Here is a 23317-nt window from a genome sequence, read left to right as displayed (position 1 = left end):
CATGACAGGGTTCACCTCCTGACTAACAGCTTTCCTGTGTACTTGTTAGGAAACACTTAAGCAGTCAGAGATAGACAGCATCACACTTCCAGCTTCCTCTTGTATGGCTCAGAAAACAATGATAGGTATGTATAGAAGCATACATGGACACTGAATGTGCTACTGAGGAATCTGTGTGAAGGGTACATGGGAATTGTTTCTGCTATTAGAACTTTTAAGTCTAAAAATGTTCCAAGTTTAAGAAAAAAAAATCTGAGGATTGTGGTTCAAAGCTGTCCTGGGCAGGAATGTCCATGAGACTCTTACCTTTTTTTTTTCTTCTTTGCTTGTTATAATAAAAACATTTTTAATTATCAAAGTGATGTACATGAGGATTACAGTTTCATACATTTAATTAACCACCAAAAAATCTAAAGTAGAGCTGTGGCTCCAAGCCTGAGCACAAAAGTTCAGGGTCAGTCCCAGGCTCTTGAGTTCAAAGCCCCAGGACCAGCACAATAAAAGATTGGTGAAGTGGCTCAAGTGATAGAAAACCTGCTTAGCAAATGCAAAGCCCTTAAACCTCTAGTAACACACACACACAAAAATTACAAAAGCAACAATTTAATGTGTACTGAGCAAAACATTGAGATATTATAGAAGGCTATAGAGTAAGAGTGCAGAGCCACCTCTGCCTTAGCAACAGTTCCCCAAGCTGGTATAAGGAGACTGGAGACCCTGCAGTGATGTCCTTGGGGAGCAAACCAGCCACTACACAAATCAAGTTTTCTTCCATTTAGAATCTCAAATGCTTCATCAACCAGGAAAAAAGCAAAGACATGTCATCCAAGTCAGGGAGGCAGCAGGAGCATCTGGCAGAGGTCGTGGACTGAGTAAGCAGGTGGTGGTAGGTGGATGGAGGCCTCCTATCTGCCATGATTCCAAGGGCACAGCCCCACCCTGGGCAGAGAGCCACCCTGGGCATCCCTGAAATAGATGTCTCTCAGACACGAGGTCCCCTCTGCTGCTGCAGATGAGATGAGGCTGTTCCCAAAGTTCACAGGTGAGGAGGCTGCCACTCACTAGGTGAGACTCAGCCAGATTCAGTCTGCTCACCACACAACACCTTGGACCATCTACATAGGTCTACTGCAATCAGCAATTACGAGAATAAAAACCAATGAGACTGGGGTGGGGGAAAAAACAAAACAAAACCAGTGGGATTAAGTCAGGGAAATGTGGAAATAGCACAAAGAACTCTGCATCCTTTACTCCTGATTTCCCATTCATAACAGATCACCTCAATTGCTTTTTTGTGATTATACAGTATTATTTTCGCTGAGCCATCTGAGCAGCCTTCAATGGCACCCTATGCTGTCTGAGTTGAAACAGGATACTGACAAACAGAAATAACTGGATGAGCAACCACAGACGCAGCTCTTTCTGATTACAAAGGCCTCTAGTTGTCTCCTTTCGTCTTAAAACCAGCCCTGGGAAGCATGAATGATCACCAGAAACCATGACTGGTCCAAGGACAGTCCCCGGCACAACCAAAACCAACTGGGAAAGTTGGGGTCAGACCTGAGAGCAAGATAAGCTTTTGTTCAATGGCTGGCTATACCAATGATGGAATTGTCTGTTACTATCCTTTCAAAGTGCTGAAACACTCAGCTTCTCTTCACTGACAAGGCTGTGGTTGCCCAGGCTATCAGGCCTTGGAAGTGGTGAGAGCAAATGCAATTGTCCCACATCAATGCTGCCTTTCAGAAGGTGAATAAAGATAAAATTTACTATAGTCGCTCATGAAATTACATTTTTTTTTGGGCCAGTCCTGGGGCTTGGACTCAGGGCCTGGGTATTGTCCTTGAGCTTTTTTGCTCAAGGCTAGCACTCTACCACTGTGGAGCCACAGCTCCATTTCTGAAATTACATTTTTGTGTGTGTGTTGGTCCTGGGGCTTGGAGCTTAGGCACAGTCCCAGAGATTTTTTGCTCAAGCATAGTGCTCTACCACTTGAGCCAAAGTTCCACTTCCCCTTTTTTGGTGGTTAATTGAAGATAAGAGTCTCTACATACTTTCTTGCTTTCAATTGTGATCCTCAGATCTCAGTCTTCTGAGTAGTTAGGATTACCGTCATGAGTCATCAGTGTGTCTGGCCAAAATTACTTTTTAAATCTTAAAAGAGGCTGGGAATGTGGCTTAGTGGCAGAGTGCTTGCCTAGCATGCATGAAGCCCTGGGTTCGATTCCTCAGTACCACATAAACAGAAAAGGCTGAGTGTAAGGATCTGGCTCTAGTAGTACAGTGTTAGCCTTGAGCAAAAGCTCAGGGACAATACTAAGGCCCTGAGCACTGTCGCTGGCTTCTTTTTGCTCAAGGCTAGCACTCTACCACTTGAGCCACAGTGCCACTTCTGGCCTTTTTCTTTATATGTGTTGCTGAGGAATTGAACCCAGGGCGTCATGTAGACAAGGCAAGCACCCTTGCCACTAGGCCATATTCCCAGCCACCCCCCGACCCCCATCTTAAACAAAACAGGGCTCTGTGAGTATGACTTAGTGGTAGAGTGCTTGCCTAGCATGCATGAAGCCCTGGGTTTGATTCCTCAGTACCACATAAACAGAAAAGGTGGTGCTATGGCTCAAGTGGTAGAGTGCTAACCTTGAGCAAAAATAAGCACAGGGACAGTACCCAGGTCCTGAGTTCAAGCCCCAGGATCAGCCAAGAAAGAAGGAGAGAAGGGGAGAGAGAGAGAGAGAGAGATAAAGATAGAGAGAGAGAGAGAGAGAGAGAAAAGAAAAACAGAAAGAACAGGAAAGGAAAATAAAAAAAGAAAGAATAGGAAGCATATGCCCAAAGCAATGGAATAATTTTGTTTGGGATGCTTTGGGTCCTTAACAACAATTAAAAAGGCCAGGCTAGCATGCACAGTGCCTAGTTTCCCTCAGAGCAGCCTTCCAGGCTGGGCTGTCTCCATCTGCAAACAAGGTATACACAGAGGGCTAGGAGTACCTGCCCAAGGTCATGTTAGGGTAAGAGTGGAACTGGGATTTGAACCCAAGGCCTAGGGGTTCCAGGAACACATGCTGATAAAGTGCTTTTGCATTCTGCTTAAGGATATTTCTTTTTTTTTTTTTTTTGGCCAGTCCTGGGCCTTGGACTCAGGGCCTGAGCACTGTCCCTGGCTTCTTCCCGCTCAAGGCTAGCACTCTGCCACTTGAGCCACAGCGCCGCTTCTGGCCGTTTTCTGTATATGTGGTGCTGGGGAATCGAACCTAGGGCCTCGTGTATCCGAGGCAGGCACTCTTGCCACTAGGCTATATCCCCAGCCCTGCTTAAGGATATTTCTACATCATGTGAGTCTGGACAGTAATGGCCTTTTTTTCTGAGGCTTAGACTCAGGGCCTGGACATTGTCCCTGAGCCTCTCTGTGCTCAAGGCTAGTACTCTACCACTTGAACCATAGAGCCACTTCTAGGGTATTTTTTTAGATTGTATGTGGTACTGAGGGATCAAACCAGGGCTTCATACATGCTAGGCAAGCACTCTACCACTAAGCAACCTTCCCAGCCCCCACGCCCCTACTTTTTATAATCAGAAAAACACAACAATATTTTAAAGGAGGAAGGAGAAGGTACTCACATGCTGATCGGAAAGGAATGCTGTATTTTCCCTGGATGCTGCTGATGGCGACAATGTGGCCTTTCTTTCTTTTGATCATGGAGGGCAGGAGTGCTGAGGGGAGAGGGCAAAGACTTAGGAAGCATGATACTGCTGGGTGACTGGTTATGGCTAGAGAGCCATACAAGGGGGAGAAGACAGGAGGGAGCCAACAGACAGCCTAACTACCAAGTCCCATGGCCCAGACCCTTTGTTTCACAGGGAGCCTGTTTCCTAGATTGAATCTGTGACAGACACCACAGAGGGTTGACATGCAGGCCATGCTGTGCCAGTGAGGCTATTACTGATAGGAGGGCACGGGCAGATAAAATGCAAATACCAGCCAGGAAAAGGTGAACAGTAAACACCCCAACTGTAATTACACCCACTGCAGGGTGAACTGATGGATGGGGACAGGTGAAAAGAAACCAAGTGAAACAAAGGCCGGTCAATGGATAAGTGCTCGTCTCTCTTTAAACTCTAGCTAGTTACCTTTTGTTAGAGCAACAGGGCCAAAATAGTTTGTATCCATGACCTTCCTGTCCACCTCCATTTTTGTATCGACGATGGTGCCACGATAGCTGATCCCGGCATTGTTGATAAGGATGTCCACATAGCCAAAGCTCTGCAAGATCTTAGCTGCAGCGGCCGAGATGGATGGAGGGTCTGTGAGGTCAAAGGCCACTGTGTAAGGCTTGTATGTCTGCACCTGGTCAAATACAAGACACCAAATAAACCTTCTGAATGACAGCTAAGTGAGCTTTGTCCTTGCTTTCAGAGTCCTAGGGCTGGCCCACTGGGCACAAAGTGACATAAGCTGCTACCAGCCTCTTCGAGAGATGTAGCCAAGAGTTTTCCTGGCTCCAGTTCTCACAGTTGGCCTGGACAACACTTTTCCTGAATTGAAGGTGATTACACCCCAGAAGATGTGACCACATGCCCTTCTTTCCATCACCAGCCAGACTGTAAATCCCATAGGCTGTGTAATGATAATAGGGAGCTGTTAACCAAAGCTGCCCCCTCTGTCCTATGCTGCCCATCACGATGGTGCTCAACAGTGACTGCGTGGACAGCTGCCATCCTTCCCAGGTTAAATTACTTCTACTCATTTGTTCAGGAGACATTATTTACATATCCCCTATGTGCCAGGCACTGGGAGAAGGCAAACATGCAAGACAGACATGGTTCTTGACCACTGACACAGTCTGGTGGGGGTAGACAGAGAAATTCTGTATCTGTAAAGGCTGATGAGACGCAGCATGAGGTGGAGAGAAATGAAGCTTGTGACTTCACAAGAGTGCTTGCCTGGTAAACTGCAGTTAGCTTTGGCCAATTTCAGCCATTAGGTTAGGGTGGCTATCTACTGGCTCCAGCCCTGCCATCAGCTGTGGGAAAGGCAGTTTGTGGTGCAGCTCAGGGAGCCAGCATGGCACTGCTTCAGCCGCTGAAGCAGCTTCCAGTAGATGTCAAGGACCTCTGCCTGCTTTTTTTTGGCCGGGAGGTTGGTATTTAAAATTATACATATCGGGGCTGGGGATATAGCCTAGTGGCAAGAGTGCCTGCCTCAGATACACGAGGCCCTAGGTTCGATTCCCCAGCACCACATATACAGAAAACGGCCAGAAGCGGCGCTGTGGCTCAAGTGGCAGAGTGCTAGCCTTGAGCGGGAAGAAGCCAGGGACAGTGCTCAGGCCCTGAGTACAAGGCCCAGGACTGGCCAAAAAAAAAAAAAAAAAAATATACATAACTCTCTGGAAAACTTTCTTAAGAAGCAGAGATGTGGGGGCTGGGGATAATATGGCCTAGTGGCAAGAGCGCTTGCCTCGTATACATGAAGCCCTGGGTTCGATTCCCCAGCACCACATATACAGAAAATGGCCAGAAGTGGTGCTGCGGCTCAAGTGGCAGAGTGCTAGCCTTGAGCAAAAAGAAGCCAGGGACAGTGCTCAGTCCAAGGCCCAGGACTGACCAAAAAAAAAAAAAAAAAAAAAAAAAATGAACCAAGAAGCAGAGATGTTAGATTATCCAGCAAAGGATGAAAACAATGAGCATCTTACTATGATCTGCAAGTACAGGAACGCATGGACAATGACCGAAAATAGATTAATAAACACAGAACATCAGTGAAGGGAAATTCTAAAAGGAAACTCCAGAGCTAAAAAGTACAATAGTGAAAATAAAAAATACACAAAAAAGAACAAAAAATGATAAAGAAAAAAAAAAAGAAACGTATAATAGTGAAATGGAAAATACACTGGAGTTCAAGAACAGATGAGCAAAGAGGAGGAAACATTGAAATGAACAAGTCTAGGGAAGAAAAGGAAAAACATAAAAATGAAGAAAGAATCTAAGAGATGTACGTGACTCCCATAAAACAGATACACTCAGATCAGACCTGAGATGAGGATCTGAGATATTTTAAAAAAGGAATCCAGCTGGGCACCATGGTATAGGCCTTTAATTCTCAGATCGAGGTTCAAAGCCAGCTGCAGCAGGAAAGTCCATAAGACTCCAAAAGTGGAAGCTGAGCTGTGACTCAAGTGATAGAATGCTAGCAATCTGAGCAAAGAGCTCAGGGACAGTGCCCAGGCCCTTAGTTAGAAGGGAGAGGGAAGAAGAAATTTATACATGTAGGAGGTTCAATACCAGGTATGATAAACCCAGGGACCTACACTTCGAGATAAATTATAAACTATATAATCAAACAAAGAATCTTGAAAACAGCAAGAGAAAAGCAACTTCTCACCTAAAAGAGATCTTCAATAAGACACAGCTGATTCCTCATCAGAAACTTTGAAGGCCAAAAAGCAGTGGGTTAATAAGTTCAAACTGATAAAACTGAAAAATTGTACCTGGTACATCTGTCCTTCAAAGAAGAGGAAGAAATTGGGACACTTCCAGATAAAAGCTGAAAGAACTCATTATCATTAGACCTTGCCCTGTAAGAAATGCTTAAGAGAGCCTCCAAGTTTGCAATGAAAATAAACTACGTACTAAGGCACAGCCATAGAAGAAATGAAGATTTCCAATAAAGAAATATGTAGGCAATTATAACAGCTAGCGGTACTGTCATTTGGGCTTTTAACTCTATTTTTTTATTTTCTACATAATTACAAATACAAGAAAACAAAAAACAACTATGATTAATCCTACAGGAGGAACAATGTATGAAGACATAATCTGTGTCAAGAGTAGCAGAACAAGGTGAACAGTGTGGGGGCAGAGTTTTATGTACTAGTGAAGTTGGAAGGAATTTAAATTAGCTATAAGTTACTTACAACTTAAGGGCGGTAAATGCTATCCCCCAGAGCAATCACAAAGAAAATATACACATAAGGAAATTAAGAAATCAAAGTATTTTACTATTAATGAAGAATAAAATAGCAGAATCAGTTTCTCCTTGTCAGTGGCTACTTTAAAATAAATGTAAATAAACTCTTAACCCAAAAGATAGGCAGAATAGCTTTTTAAAAATGATCCAAAGGGGCTGGGAATATGGCCTAGTGGCAAGAGAGCTTGCCTCGTATACTTGAAGCCCTGGGTTCGATTCCCCAGCACCACATATATAGAAAACGGCCAGAAGTGGCACTGTGGCTCAAGTGGCAGAGTGCTAGCCTTGAGCAAAAGGAAGCCAGGGACAGTGCTCAGGCCCTGAGTTCATGGCCCAGGACTGGCCAAAAAAATAAATAAATAAAAATAAAAATGATCCAAAAGGGCTGGAATATGGCCTAGTGGTAGGGTGCTTGCCTTGTATACATGAAGCCCTGGGTTCAATTCCTCAGCACCATATATATAGAAAAAGCCAGAAATGGCACTGTGGCTCAAGTGGTAGAGTGCTAGCCTTGAGCGGGAAGAAGCCAGGGACAGTGCTCAGGCCCTGAGTCCAAGGCCCAGGACTGGGCAAAAAAAAAGTGAAAGATACTCCATGTAAATAGTAACCAAAAAAAGCTATTATCAGACTTAACATAAATTACAAAAGACATTAGGGCTGTAGGTGTGGCTCAAGTGGTGGAACACCATCTGAACATGCAAGCCAAATGAAAGGGAGGCCCTGAATTCAAATCCCAGCAAAAAAAAGATATTATACAATAAGCACTGAGAAGAAAATATAACAATTATGAATATATAAATAGATGAAGCAAAATTGAACTAGAGAAACAAAAAGAATTCACCACAAGATTTCATATTCTCTTTCTAGTCCAACAAAACGTCAGCCACTGCCGGGACACACACACACACACACACACACACACACACACACACACAAAAGATTTCATATTCCTCCATATTTCCCTATTTTATTTTTATTAAGGTCAGAGACCAAGACTCAAACTCAGTACCTGACTGGCTAGCACTCTACCAACTGAGCTATGCCACCAATGCAATACCCCTATTTTTAATGACAGACAGATCAATAGGAAATAGAGGGCTTACAGAACATAGTAATCCATATATGGCCTAACACATGTATGCAACTATCAAACAGCAGCAGAACATTCATTCTTCTCCAGTGAACTCAGAGATTTCCCAAAGCCAGCAAAGGAAGGAAATCATCACGATTAGGGCAGAGAGAAACAAAACAGACGATAGAGAAAAGTCAATTAGGGGCTGGGAATATGGCCTGGTGGCAAGAGTGCTTGCCTCGTTCGTATACATGAAGCCCTGGGTTCAATTCCTCAGCACCACAAATATACAAAAAGGCCAGAAGTGGCACTGTGGCTCAAGCGGTAGAGTGCTACTAGTCTTGAGCAAAAAGAAGCCAGGGACAGTGCTCAGGCCCTGGGTCCAAGCCCCAGGCAAAAAAAAAGTCAATGAAACCAAAAGGATGATACTTTGACAAAATTGAGAAAACATGAGCTAGCCTGATCAAAACAGAGAAGAGATACAAATAACTAAAATTAGAAATGAAAAGTGGGCAGTTCCACTGACTTAACAAAGATCAAAATAAGACAGTACTATTAATAATCAAAAGGTCAACACATTAGATTTCCTAGGAAACATAAGACAGATCCTTGGAACACAAATTATCCAAACTGTATCAAGAAGAAAGAAAATATCAGTAAACTTAAATCAACTAAAGACATTGTATCATTAGTCAAAAACCCCCAACAAGCTGGGTCCCTGTGGCTCATGCTTGTAATCCTGGCTACACAGGAGACTGAGATATGAGGATTATGGTTTAAAGCCAGCTTCAGCAGGAAAGTTCACCAAAAAGACAGAAGTAGCTGGTAGAGCACCAGCTAATAAGTGAAAGCATCAGATACCAAGTTCAAGTCTCATTCTCATACAAAAAGAAAAAGTCATGGGAGAGTGTGAGACCTCAAGTTCAAGTCCCAGGACTGACACTAGAGGTGGGGGGGGGGGGTGGGGAAAGGGGGAAGCTGGGAATATGGCCTAGTGGTAGACTGCTTGCCTAGCATACATGAAAAAGCCAGAAGTGGCCCTATGGCTCAAGTGGTAGAGTGCTAGCCATGAGCAAAAAGAAGCCAGGGACAGTGCTCACAGGCCAAGTTCAAGCCCCAGGACTGGCAAAAAACAAAACAAACAAAAAAACGAGGGAAAGAAAGAAAGAAGCCAAAAGTGTAGCTGTAGCTCAAGTGGATAGAGCTCTAGCTTTGAGCAAGAAAGTTCATGGACAGTGTCCAGGCCTTGAGTTCAAGCCAAGGACCTCTTCACCCTCCCCAAGCTCAAAACCAAAGAGGAGGTTCATTTCCTGACTCCCAGAGAAGAAAGAAAAAACAACCAGTAGCCAGCATAGTAGAGAAAGCAGGGCACTGTGCACAGCTGGTAGCTGCTATGGAGAGCAGTCTGGCAGCTTCACAAAAGGTTAAAGAGAGCTACCATATCATCTAGGGATGCCACTCCAGCTACATATCCAAAAGCAGGGCACTGAGAAGGCTTGTGTGCTATTCTTTACAATCACTTAAAGGAGGGAATGAACCCAAGTGTTTGTGGCAGACAGATGGACAGAATGCAGTCTATACCCACACTGGAATCTGCTCAGCCTCCAAAAGGAAGGAAACCCCGGTATGTGATCAACGTGGATAAACCATGAAGACAGAACATTAAATGAAATAAGGCCCAGGGGAGCAAATACTGTAGTAATCTCTCTTATATGAAGTCCCTAGGGCAGGCAAACTTCAGAGACAGCAGAAGACAAGTTTCTAGGGGCTGAGGGAGAGGAGGAGATGTTTAATAGATACAAAGCTTTTATTAGGAACATTTTAAGTTTTAGGGCTGGACATGGTGGTGCATGCCTGCAATTGTGGGAAGGTTGGTTCTTCCTTCAGGAGGCTGAGGCAGAAGTGTGAATTGCAAACTAGCCTGGATTATAGAGCAAGACTCCATCTCAAAAAAAAAAAAAAGTTTTGGGAATCAGTGGTAAAAGTTACACTGTGAATATAATTAATACCACTGGGCTACAAACTTACAGATAGTTAAAACAATCAATATTACATACTTTTTTTTTTTTTTTTTTTTTTTGGTGGTGGGGCTTGAACTCTGCACCTGGGCGCTGTCCCTGAGCTCTTAAGCTCAAGGCTAGCACTCTACCACTTAAGCCACAGAGCTAGTTCCAGTTTTCTGGTGGTTAACTAGAGATAAGAATCTCATAGACAGGCTGGGGATATGGCAAGAGTGCTTGCCTCCTACACATGAAGCTCTTGGTTCGATTCCCCAGCACCACATATATAGAAAACGGCCAGAAGTGGCGCTGTGGCTCAAGTGGCAGAGTGCTAGCCTTGAGCAAAAGGAAGCCAGGGACATTGCTCAGGCCCTGAGACCAAGGTCCAGGACTGGCAAAAAAAAAAAAAAAAGAATCTCATGGACTTTCCTGCCCAGGTTGGCTTTGAACCATGACCCTCAGATGTCAGGCTCCTGAGTAACTAGGCTTACAGGCGTCCAGCTAATATTGTGTACATTTCAAGATAATTAAAAATCTTACAGTCAGCTGGGTGCTGGTGGCTCACGCCTGTAATCCTAGCTACTCAGGAGGCTGAGATCTGAGGGTTGCCGTTCAAAGCCAGCCTGGGCAGGAAAGTCTGTGAAACTTATCTCCAATTAAATCATACACACAAAAAAACTGGAAGTAGTACTGTGATTTGGAGTGTTAGCCTTGAGTAAAAGGAGCTTGGGACAGGCCCCAAGCCCAGAGTTCAAGAGTCAGGACAAAACAAAACAACCCTTATAGTCATCATCCACTGCCCCCTCCTGGTCAACCGGGTGAGTAGAGATTAGCAGGAAAGGGGAGCACATTCCCTGGGCAGATTTCCTCAACCACAGACTAGTTGCCCATGGTGCCTGGGGATGGCCACGCCACAAGATGGTTCCTTCTGCCTGGTTGTGGTTCACTTTGCTGGAGCCTTGCAGTCTTCCCTGGCTTTGTGTAACCATGTGGTCGTCTTGTTCAGCAGCCCAGACGTGGGCTGCAGTGTCCTCATATGGCCATGGATGACAGAAACAACAACCCTTCCTTTCCCACAGAAAACTCGCCCAGGGCTCACCTGGGGGGCAGAAGAAGCAAGCTCTTTGGTGAGGTCATCCAGGGCCCTTATGTTCCGGCCACAGAGCACCAACTTTGCCCCCGCAGCATAGAAGACTTTGGCACATTCTAAGGGAAGAGAAAAGAACCTTAATATTAAGGACACCAGCACCATACTTCCTCAAGCAGTTCAGCTCCAGTTCACCAGTATTACAATGTGTGCATATATTCCTCCACGTATCAACAGACATGTGCTGGCCAGGGCTGGATCTGAGAGTCAGAGCCCACTGTAGAAAGCTCCTGTCTAGACGTGTGACACACATCTGCCCAGCAAAAAGGAAGGCAACAGAGGTGGACAGATTTGTGAAGTACTAGTCGCCCAGCTTTCTATGGTTCTCCAAACAATCTCAGCAACACCCCCACACTCATAGCTAGGAGGTAGAGCAAGGCTGAGCAAGGTTCCTGACGCTCAGCCAACCACAATGGGGAGGGTCAGGTGGAGTCAAGGGTTGCAATACTATGGCCCCAAAGGCTGTGTCCAGCACTACCTGACCTGTTCCTCAGGCTGCACAAGTGCAATCAGCACAGTTCTACAGGGGACTGGTGCAGTCCTACAGAAAATCAGGACAGAGGACTCTGTGTGAGAAGGTGTCAGGGCTCTCCCACGAGCTCTGGGGCTCCAGAGGCTGGCTCCCACAAAGTGCTGGATGCAAAGGGAGCCTTGTACAAGGTTCTCCAGAGCTAAAGCAGGTGATACTGGGACAGAAGGTGGAGGATCAAAGGCCTTGCTTGGATGGAGATGGTGTTCAGGTAGCAAAGTGGAAGGCAGAGAAGGGTGTGGGGCATCCCACATCTTGCTTCTTCTCAGCCTCCCAAGAAGCTAGGAATACGGGCACTAGCTATCCTTGCCTGAAAATGCCCAACACCTTTGAAGGAGGTTTGGTTGGCTCATTCTGATGAAGGGCAAATGCACCAAGAAAGCTGCAGCCACTGCTTCTGCCCAGCCCTGGTAGCAGGGTGGCAAAGGTTAGTTACATGTGGGTAGGATGGACAGACTTCCCTCTACACACCAAGCCAGCTGCCAGCATTCCTGAGGCTAGAATTGCTCCTCTGATTTACTGAATCATTCCCAAAGATCAAGAAGCTTAGGCCTTCCTGGCTTCTTTGCCCCATTCTGTCCTATGCTGTCCTACCCTGACTAATACACAGGAAATTTTGTGGTGGACATGATAGAGACATAGGATCAAAAGTGGTGGGGGTCATACTGGTACATAACTTCTGTACAAAAAGCTTAAGCTCTGCTGCCAAAAGAGAGGAAATAAAAGTTTGCATAAGGGAGTGACAGAATTGAAAACAAGTTGCAAGGCATTCTGTCTTTACTTCTCAGGAAAGCTGATGAAAGGAGGCAGGAGGGGCAAAGTGGAAAGGTTGTGTCAGAGCTGCAGACTGGGCCCCAGAGCTGTCAGCACGCCTGGGCTGTCAATCAAAACAGCTGTGAGCAGCCTGGCTTCAGGCTGTCTAAAGCAGGCATCTAGAACATTCTGTTTAGTCAATGAAGCTACTGTTCTTCAAGGTCAAAGTAGGACAACAGAATACAGAAAGCTGTTTGAAGACTCACACAACCTTTGAGCAGGGTGGCTGGCATGGCAGGCCACCAAGAACAATGTGGCTCTTCTTCCTCAGACAACTAGGGACAGCAGCATATTCTTGGCAGTGTTCACTGTGGATACTGCAAGTTACAACTGTTCCTGCTTTATCTGGAAGGACAGACTCCGGTTCCTAGGTAGGTAAATGGAGCAGCATACAAGCAGGGTGACTGCGACCTAGGATGGCCTGCCATCACATAGTAGACACACAGGCATGGTTCCCTTGAAGACATTTTCTACTGTCAGGATGGAGATGCAGAATAATGACAAGGACAGTGTCCTGAGCCACCCATATATCCCACCCACGCCCGGCAGTGCACCTGCCACCCAACGTAGCCAGCTCCCAAATGCTCTTCTCAAGGACTTTGAAAAACTGCTTCTTGCTGAGACTGAGAAGCAGCTGCTGACCACTCTATTTATAGCAGCTGGGTAAGGTCAGAGGACTGAGCAATGGCAAAAGGCCTGGAGAGGCAGCTGCCCCTGCAAGAATCTGGATATCCAATGGCAGACACAAAGTTCACCATCAGACACCTCAAGTGACAGCCATGACATTAGCTATACAAATGACCCCATACTCTACAGCCTTCTCTGGTTGATTGCAGGCCTCTTCCCCTAGAGCCATGGCCCGTCTACTCCTCTGTGTTCCAAAAGATCACATCTGCACCCATCTAGAATGCTGTCCCTACGTCCTACACCAATACAGGATAATCTCCCCCCAAATGAGGCCTTAAGGCTGAATTCTGGGGAAGTGGAGCTGTGGCTCAAGTGGCAGAGCTCCAGCCTGAGCAAAAAAGCTAAGAGACAGTGCCCAGGCCCTGAGTTCAAGCCCTAGTACTGATATACACACAAAAAAAGATTGAGTTCTGGGGTTGGAGAACACAGGTTTAACACTTGTCTTTGTGCTTTCTGCTGAAGTCCTAGGCAATTCATGTCTAGGCCTCACAGCTGTGAGATGCAGTGAGCTCACATACCAGAATTGCTCAGCACAAGAGGCATGCATAATGCAGATATAAAGGCATAGATAAATAGGCAGATAGATATAAACATATATATGGGGAAGATACCTCTCCCATCTGGCCTGGTTGAGAACATCAACAATTGAAGTGGCCCTATACAAATAGGCCTGGCCTTTGCCAGGAGACTGTAACCTCACCAAGCAAAGGGACCTGTCAAAATGCCATCTGTGGGTTCAGCACTTGGCCCAGAGCCTCACACTGGGCAGATGATTAGAGTGGGGTGCCGGCCATGCTTCCACCAACCAATACACAGTGGCAGGAATATTCAGTTCTGGGGGCTTCTCTGCCTCTCTATGGAAGTGGACAGCAGTGTGGTGGGTACTGGTATGGCCTGGTGGAAACAGGGTAGGGGGATCCACACCATGTGCCTGCATTAAGCCCTGCATTTAAGCTGTCAGCCAATGCAACACATTTGTGTGGCTTCTAGGAAACAAATGGGGCCAGAATTTGATGCCAGTGAATCCCAGCACACCATCAAGGGGCTTCAAAGCTGAAGGTATCCCTAAGGGGGAATGCAATTAGAGACTGGTTTAGGAGCAGCTGAGACCCTAGTAGTCTTGACAGGAAAACCCCCAGAAGGGGGAAGGCAAGGGGCAGCAAGCACCAAGGCCATGTGCCAAGGCCCCAGGAAGGGGTTAGGGGACTGATGAATCCAGAAAAAGGCAGCTTTATGTGGTCCTCACAGAGGTAAAAGTTATATTAGTTGTCCATATCTGAAACCCAGGAGCTTTCATATCTCATTCTTCTTTCAACAAGTAACACTGAGGACTCCATCTGTATGAGTTCTTCCAAGAATAGTGGCATCTTTTATGTATGTTCTCTGGTCCCTGTACCATCAATATCTCCTCCTCATGGCTAGCTCTCTACCCACCCACCTCCACCCCCAGACAGGGCATCCCCTACAACCCACCTCTCCCCAGCCCGGAGGTGGCGCCTGTAATCACCACCACGGAGTTCCGCACATAGGCCTTCATGCGAATCCACTGCAGCAGCTTGAAGAGGCCGAAGATGCCCATGCAGCTAAACATCACAGGCAGCATGAACGGACAGGTGACCCAGTCCATGATCCGCCCCCTCATCAGAGTCCTCCTGAAAGAACAAAACCAAATCAGCTAGTGACAAAGGGGGAGAACTCAGCAACCTGCCCTGACTGTTGCATGCAAATCCCACCTCTCCCTCTCTAGACCTCAACTCTGAGTCAAGACCAAGCACGTGTCTGTCCAGGACCTGCATGCCACACTGTTCAGCAGGGCAGCACTTGTTTATTTTTTGCTCACTCTGCACTGACATGGCTGATGGCAAGCCACAATGCCCCTGAGAACAGCAGTGTCAGTCAGCTTAGGACCTGATGACGCGGCCAGTGTCACAGGGAGTGGAATTTGCCAGCACTTACCTGATTCTTCTTGGGAAATCTGTTCTGGGGAACTTACATGGTGTCCTTTATTATTTTCCAGCCCTGAGTATTTGCAAGACAACAAAGCTTAAAAAAAACAACAACAGGAAAAAGGAAACGACACCAATTCTTATACTCTTTCAAGTGAACACTGGAGATAGATGTTTCTGGGTGGGGAAGCCCCTGGATGATATCCAGAATGGCCACAAATATATGACCACTGGCCTTACAAATATGGAAATCGAGTAGAGAGCTGTCCTGGCCTAGAGGTTGGTAAGCATGCTAGCCTACCATTCACAATGACATTTGCTAAATCAGCATTTTCTAAGTGAGCCACAGCTGGCCATATGAAAGGAGAAGGCCCCCATTTGTGCAACAGTATGCTCTTAATCCACAGGAAACACCTCCCTGTTGTCCATAACTGCTCTTAATTCTTTACTTTCCCAGTTTCCTCTGCTCTTTGTCATTTACTCAAGTGTCTATGCTCAAGGCACCAGCTAAGTGTGTGTGCAGAAAAACGTTGGAAATGAAACAGCCAGCAACTGTGCAAAGCCTTCACCTCCCCCCCCCCCCATACTTATGGTCTACCTCCACAACACCTATTAAAAACATTAAAAATACATTGTTCTCTCTTCCCCAAGATGACAGCAACTATGTGGATGTTATGAAACTAGGAACACTAAGGACTGCCAGCACACATCCACCTGCACAGTATATTACTCTGGTCCTGAGGTTCATGGTCAGATGGCTATTCTAAGCTAAACTGCTCCACTGTAGATTCAACTCGAACTTGAACTGTCACTTCAACTAAATTTCTTTCTTTTTTTTTTTTTGGCCAGTCCTGGGCCTTGGACTCAGGGCCTGAGCACTGTCCCTGGCTTCCTTTTGCTCAAGGCTAGCACTCTGCCACTTGAGCCACAGCGCCACTTCTGGCCGTTTTCTGTATATGTGGTGCTGGGGAATCGAACCCAGGGCCTCATGTATATGAGGCCAAGCTCTCTTGCCACTAGGCCATATCCCCAGCCCCTCAACTAAATTTCTTAATCATAAAAAATGAATAAAAATAATTTTAAAAAATTAACACTTTAAAGCTGGTGGCACAAGGCTGGGAATGTGCTTGCCTAGCATACATGAAGCCCTGGGTCGATTCCTCAGTACCACATAAACACAAAAAGCTGGAAGTGGCACTATGGCTCAAGTGGTAGAATGCTAGCCTTGAGTGCAGAGGACAGAGGCTCGGGGACAGTGTTCAGGCCCTGAATTCAAGCTCCAGGACCAGCAAAAATAATTTAAAAAAATAAAGCCGGTGGCTCATACCTGTAATCCTAGTTACTTAGGAGACTGAGATTTGAGGATTGTGGTTTAAAGCCAGCTTGGAGAGGAAAGTCTGTGAGACTCTTATCTCCAAATAGCCACCAAAAAGCCAAAACAGAGGTATGATTCTAGTAGTACAGTACTAGATGTAAGCAAAAAAAGTCAAGTGAGAGCACAAGACCCTTTGTTAAAGTCCCAGTACTGGCACAGAAGAAAAAAATGACTTTGAGATCCACTTTATCCATTTCTAAAAAGGCCTTAACTGTCATCTGGTAAATGTTTATGTCTCCCTCTTCCCCACACTGTTCCAGGTTTATGCTGGATGAAATGGAATTAGAGCATGTGAAGCCCCATGCTCTTTACCTGGGTTTTGCTGGCACCATCCCTGCCCTCAGCAGTAGTCCCAAGTTCCATCCTACAGGCCCAGGCTGAGTCCTAAGCAGATGCTGGGACCTGGGAAATGTCTAGATCCAAAGCTAAGGAAGGTTCAGGGCAAGCCTCCATGCATATACCATACTGGGGTTCTTCACAGGCCCAGTGCCAAGAGTAAGATTGCTTCATTAGAACATTACAGCAAATTACAGAAAGCTTGCGTAGGTCCCAAGGTAAGCACTGCTCAGAAAGTTCACATAATGGAATGTCAATACGTGGCTGTGTGGAAAAAGGTTTTCTATCATCACAACCTCAGGTCCTTATACCAGGCATTCAGACTGGGCCCACCTGCCTTGCCCAAATGGTCTGGGACCCAGCCACTTCCCAGGATGAAGAAGAAGAAAGGAGGAGGGGCACTGCTCAGGAATGGACAGCAGGGCTCAGCATATGGGCCAGGACCAGAGATGCACTAAGTCCATTAGGGCCTCTTATGGGCCCCAGCAGTTGGCCCTGTTTCAAATCTACAACCTGGAGCTGAGCCACAACTCCATCAAATGGAGTGGGGATCAAGCACTAAATACCAGCCTGTCAACTTCCAAAATTAATCTCTCAGGGATTGTGACAATGGAAGTAGCAGCAATTGAAGGACAGGAGCCTGACCCATGCAAATGGCTTTACAGCAATTTCTAAAGTTTCGGAAAGAGTCCTTGGTTTACCAACACTGGTTGTTTCCAAATAAAAGAAACACATGAAAAAGAACGGCCTTGTTGGACTGGGAATGGGGCTTTAGTGGTAGAGTACTTGTCTAGCATGCATGAAGCTTTCAGTACCACATTAACAGAAAAAGCTGGAAATGGTGCTGTGGCTCAAGTGGTAGAGTACTAGCCTTGAGCACAGAGAAGCTCAGGAACAGAGCACAGGCCCTGAGTCCAAGCCCCAGGACTGGCCAAAAAAACCCCCAAAAAACATAGGGTCTTGTTATAAAAATCAAACAGAAACCGTTTAGTTTAATTAAATTAACAAACAGGAAAACACAATGTTAGAAGTCAATGTTATCCATGTCTCAATTTTTGTGTCAGAAAATGTCACCAAGGCCAGCAAAACAGATAGAATATAGACACAACTGTCTCCAAACCATTTCGCATCCTGGGACAAGCAGGATAAAAGCAAACAGGTTCAGCAAGACTCCCAGTGAAAGATACCATCAAATTCCCAGTAAATTCTGTTTGTCATGCAACTTAAATCATGCCAGCACATGAAGCAAAGTGAGAAAGTTACACACCTTGTATCTTTCTGGGATTCCTTGAACCACTGACCCAATACTACAGGCCAGTCTCGATCCCCTGATCCTGAGGGCCATGTTGCCTGAGGCAAACATGGGACAGGGTTAATGGAATCCATTCTCAGCCTGCAGCCCCCATCTGTGGGGAGAGTGCATAGCAGTGTTCAGTCTGGTAAATGGTAAGAGAACCAGACACACAGCACAGGAAACATCAGCCAACCAGGGTGATGTGGGAACCACACCCAGCACCAGCCATTTGCTTGAGAAGCAGGTACAATTTTGGCATAATTTTCCTGACCACATGCAGCTGAAAAGTTTTTAAATTCTTGTGGAGACTTCCAACTTTTCCCCCTCAGCAGCGCATGTGGCCAAAATAATGGACTGTGAGGCTACTGGGCCTGCCTCCAGCTTTCAGAAACAGCTGCACCAAGGTGGCCAAAGAAGCAGATGGGGGTAGCACCAGTGCCGGGCTGTGGCATCCAGGACCTCCTCCAGCAAGGGAGACTGCTGCAAAGTGAAATATATATTTGCCTTTGTGGCTACATTTCCAGGTTGGAAACTCTGGACATTTTCTATATAAAACAAAATCTAAGAGAGGCCTGTTTTCTTTGAAAATGGTATATAAGAAAATCTAATATACATATAAATTATGCATTTTATACCAAAATACTTAACTCCTGGTTTTTGGTTTTTTTTGGCCAGTCCTGGGGCTTGGATTCAGGGCCTGAGCACTGTCCCTGGCTTCTTTTTGCTCAAGGCTAGCACTCTGCCACTTGAGCCACAGCGCCACTTCTGGCCGTTTTCAGTATATGTGGTGCTGGGGAATTGAACCCAGGGCCTCATGTATACGAGGCAAGCACTCTTGCCACTAGGCCATATCCCCAGCCCAACTCCTGGTTTTAGTATAAGACCGGGTCATGGACCCAGAAGTAATGGCATAGAAAGGAGTGGGAAGAAAGTACCTTGTTCATGATTTCCAGCACTTGGAGATAACTGGATGAAGAAGGGCCAGTTTACCTGGCATTTTCTGCACCATAGCAGGCAGCAGAGACAAGGACATTACTAGCCTTGAAGAAGCTTTGGGATAGTGCCAAAGCCCTGAGTTCAAGTCCCAAGGCTTGCGCGCGCGTACACACGTACACACACGTACACACACACACACACACACACACACACAAATTCCTTACTAGAAACCACAGATTACACATTATCATGAAATAAGAACATACCGCCTGTACGTGAGATGCATGTTCTTCGCTGTGGGGGCGGGGCTGGAGACGTAAACTTGTGCTAGTGAGCCACATAAATTTTCACAAGGAAGCAAGAGAGCTCAGAGGTCACACACCGCAGCTCTCTGCTTGTATCTCATGTATTAGTGAGGTCGAGATATACATTACAAGAGTATAAAGGGAGCAAAGTCCCTTCAAGCGTGGTTCAAGGCCCAGCAGCCAGGGAGTCACAGGTCCTCTGACTCAGCTACTTCTGTATTTTCCATCAAGAGGTTCTTTTCAAGGCCTTCCAGAATCTCTGCTTAGAAATGAAATTATCATCCCCAAGTGAACTCTGAACAGAAATGTCACCCTTTATGACATCTACTCTACTCCTCATACTTCAGTCAAAATTCTCCTTTGTGATGCGCAGATACAATCTGTTTCTAAGACTCCTTCCTTCTCTCAGCAATGAAAAACAATAAATCAAGCCAGACGCCAGTGGTTCACACCTGTAATCCTAGCTACTTAGAGAAGGCTGAGATCTAAGGATCAAGGTTTAAAGCCAGCCCAAGAAGGGAAGTCTACGATATTCTTATCTCCAATTAACCACTAAAAAGCCAGAAAGTGAACTGTGACTCAAGTGGTAGAACACTAGTTTTGAGCAAAGAAGCTCAGGGACAGTGTCCCTGAGTTCAGGCCCTCAGGCCCTGAGTTCAAGCCCCAGGACCTGTTTTTTAAAAACACCAATAAAAGCAGGTAGTTGGAGGCTATTCAGAACCTACACACAGAAATTAAAACAAATTTATCTGAGAATCAAAGGAAGGAATCTAAGAACTCTCCAGTTTAAAAGCTCCATGTCATGAAAAAACCAGGATTAAGGGCAGAGAGGGTTTCAAATAGAAGGCAGGATGCTGAAATCTCCAGGCAAGGAGTGGCTTAGGAACAGCAATCACTGGTAGAATCCTGTTCTGGTGGGGTCCTGTTCCCCAGCCTCCACTTCCTCTTCTAGTGCATAGATGATCTTGTCCAATCAGATGGTCTATGTAGGGTGACATAAACTACAAGTCATATCTGAATATCTCTCTGAAAATTCATAATTATTTTCAGAAAACAAAAGAGTAAAGCTGCTTTTCTCTGGCCTCAAGCATCTGAGAGGCAGCAACCAATGCCATGTCTGACTGTAAAGAACACTCACACGGCAGCTACTTTGCCACTGTCTGTCCTGGTGTTAGCATTGTCCGGTGGCAGACTGGAGCAAGAGTGACTGAGGCTAGAGACCAGAAGAAGCCTTCAGTAGGACCACCTTGGAATGCTGCAACAATGTCCTGTAGAGTGTATTTAGGAGTGCCAGTCTGAGGATCCCTAAAGAATGCAGTTGGTGCCAGGTGCTGATGGCTCATGCCTGTAATCCTAGCTACTCAGGAGGCTGAGATTTGAGGACAGCGGTTCAATGCCAGCCTCAGCAGGAAAGTTCATGAGACTCTTATCTCCAATTAACCATCAGAAAATCGGAAGTGGTGTTGTGGCTCAAGTGGTAGAGCGCTAGCCTTGAGTTAAAGAGCTCAAGGACAGTACCCAGATCCAGAGTTCAAGCCCCAGGACTGACCAAAAAAAAAACAAAGAATGCAGTTGGTGTCAGTTAAGACAACCCTGGAAGGCCAAGCACTGGTAGCTCATCCCTGTAATCCTAGCTATTCAGGAAGCTGAGATCTGAGGATCATGGTTCAAAGCCAGCCCAGGCAGGAAACTGTGAGATTCTTATCTCTAATAAACTACTCAAAAAAGTCAGAAGTGGCACTGTGGCTCAAGTGGTAAAGTACTAGCCTTGAGCAAAAGAAGCTCAGGGATAGTGCCCAGGACTAGAGTTCAAACCCAGGGACCAGGAAAAAAAAGAGAAAGAAAGAAAACCCTGGAAGGAAGGCTAGAGACTACTTCCACATTGAGGTGAGCTATGCTCTGTAGTAAAACACTGAGCCTGTGCTTTCCAACAACCTCTGCCAGAGAAGGAGGAAGGGGCTTAGCCCCAGCCCTGCTGAATGGCCTCCTGGAGCACAGTGTCCATGAGGAGGTAGAACACCTAAACTGATCATTGCTTTAGTCCAAGGTGTCAGCTATCAGAACTGACTAGGGCTGCCTACATACTCTACCATATAGGCAAAGGTTTCAGATATGCTTTTTAAAGTGAAATTAGAGCCAGGCGCCAGTGGCTCACATCTGTAATCCTAGCTACTCAGGAGGCTGAGATCTGAGGACTACAGTTCGAAGCCAGCCCAGGCAGGAAAATTTATGAGACTCTTACATCCAATAAACTACTTAGAGAAAGCTGGAAGTGGCACTGTGAATCAATTGGTAGAGTGCTAGCCTTGAGCAAAAGAAGATCAGAGCCCAGGCTAGAATTCAAGCCCCAGGACTAGCAAAAATAAAAAATATAAAGTGAACTTAGGTTAGGCGTTAGTGGATCATACCTGTAATCCTAGCTATTCAGGAGGCTAAAATCTGAGGGTCACCATTTGAAGCTACAGTGGGAAGGAAAGTCTGTGAAACTTTTATTTCCAATTAACCACCTAAGAAGCCAGAAGTGAAGCTATGGCTCAAGTGGTATAGCACTAGACTTGAGAACAAAAGCTCAAGGCTAGCACCCAAGCCTTGAGTTCAGTGTGAATTTTACGCTATTGAAGATGCTGAAATGATCTGGAAAACACACAAGCGGCTCATACCCCTCTGGACAGAGGAGTGAAAGAGAAAAAGGACCAGGTTAGCACTGGGGCGCTGCATTGAAGGCCACGGTGTATGTACTTGCTCCATGTGGAATATAGGCAAATGTATCCTCTGCCCATGACTGTCTATGTCAATGAGGAAGCACATGGGAAGGCACTCTAAATGTAAATGGTCCTGAATTCATGCTATTAACCATCTCAATTGAAAAAGTCATTTCCCACAGGATTCTAGAAGTCTTCTGAGCAGACAACCTAGAGACTTTCAGAGCTCATCATGTATAAGGACGGTAAGAATACTAACCCTAAATCCAGCACAGTGACACATACCTATAATCCTAACTACTAGGGAGGTAGAGATTGGGAAGATTGTAGTCTGAGGGCAACCCAGGCCAAAAGTTCACTAACATCCCAACTCAACAACAACAACAACAAAAAACAGTGTACGGTGTGGTACACACCTGTCATTCTCACTACACATGAAGCATAAAGAGGAGGATCACAGACCAGGCTGTCTCAAACATAAACACAAGACCCAATCTCAAAAATTACCTAAGCATGCTCACTAGATACTGTGTTGAAAGTGAACTATAAAACTTGGAGGTGGAGATGAGAGGGAAGGACTTGGATGACAATTTACAAAAGGAAATGTATTCATCACCTGACTTATGTAACTGTAATCCTTCTGTATATCATCTTTATAACAGTAAAGTAAAAAACAAAAATTACCAAGGTAAAACAGTTTGGAGAGGTGGATCAAGTAGTACAGAGTCCCTAGCAAGTACAAGGGCCTGAGTTCAAACCATACCCCCCCCCCACACACACCCCTCTATGACTTTGTCTCAGAGGGCATTCACTTGTCCATCAAAGTGTCAGGGGCTAGGACTGTATGAGGCAGTGAACAAGACATGCTTCCTGCTTGCTGCCTGACCTCAGGGGCATTCAGAGCCTACACAAAGAGACTGACAACAGGGCTGGGGATATAGCCTAGTGGCAAGAGTGCCTGCCTCGGATACACGAGGCCCTAGGTTCGATTCCCCAGCACCACACATACAGAAAACGGCCAGAAGCGGCGCTGTGGCTCAAGTGGCAGAGTGCTAGCCTTGAGCGGGAAGAAGCCAGGGAGAGTGCTCAGGCCCTGAGTCCAAGGCCCAGGACTGGCAAAAAAAAAAAAAAAAAAAAAAAGAGACTGACAACAAAGAAACACAACTACAAATGATTATAATTGTAATGAGGGAAATCATCAGTAT

General features: G+C 45.8%; 1 protein-coding gene across 3 annotated transcripts in view; it reads right to left on the bottom strand.

Annotated features, from left to right (window-relative positions):
* Dhrs7b (dehydrogenase/reductase 7B) overlaps positions 1 to 23317 on the bottom strand; it is a 46605-nt gene that overhangs the window by 2356 nt on the left and 20932 nt on the right. For 2 of the 3 annotated variants that reach the window (XM_048366510.1, XM_048366511.1), the window contains 4 exons: positions 14692 to 14870; positions 11142 to 11248; positions 4132 to 4348; positions 3622 to 3714 (listed from right to left, as the gene is read on the bottom strand). In XM_048366510.1, the coding sequence (XP_048222467.1) occupies positions 3622 to 3714; positions 4132 to 4348; positions 11142 to 11248; positions 14692 to 14870 (596 nt within the window). Of the gene's footprint in view, positions 1 to 3621; positions 3715 to 4131; positions 4349 to 11141; positions 11249 to 14691; positions 14871 to 18142; positions 18282 to 23317 lie in introns of all 3 variants that reach the window. The other variant, XM_048366509.1, reaches the window with a different exon arrangement.

This window comes from Perognathus longimembris, chromosome 17, assembly GCF_023159225.1.
Source record: "Perognathus longimembris pacificus isolate PPM17 chromosome 17, ASM2315922v1, whole genome shotgun sequence".
In the NCBI taxonomy this organism is placed as follows: Eukaryota; Metazoa; Chordata; class Mammalia; order Rodentia; family Heteromyidae; genus Perognathus; species Perognathus longimembris.
This window is presented reverse-complemented; position numbering and strand designations above follow the sequence as displayed.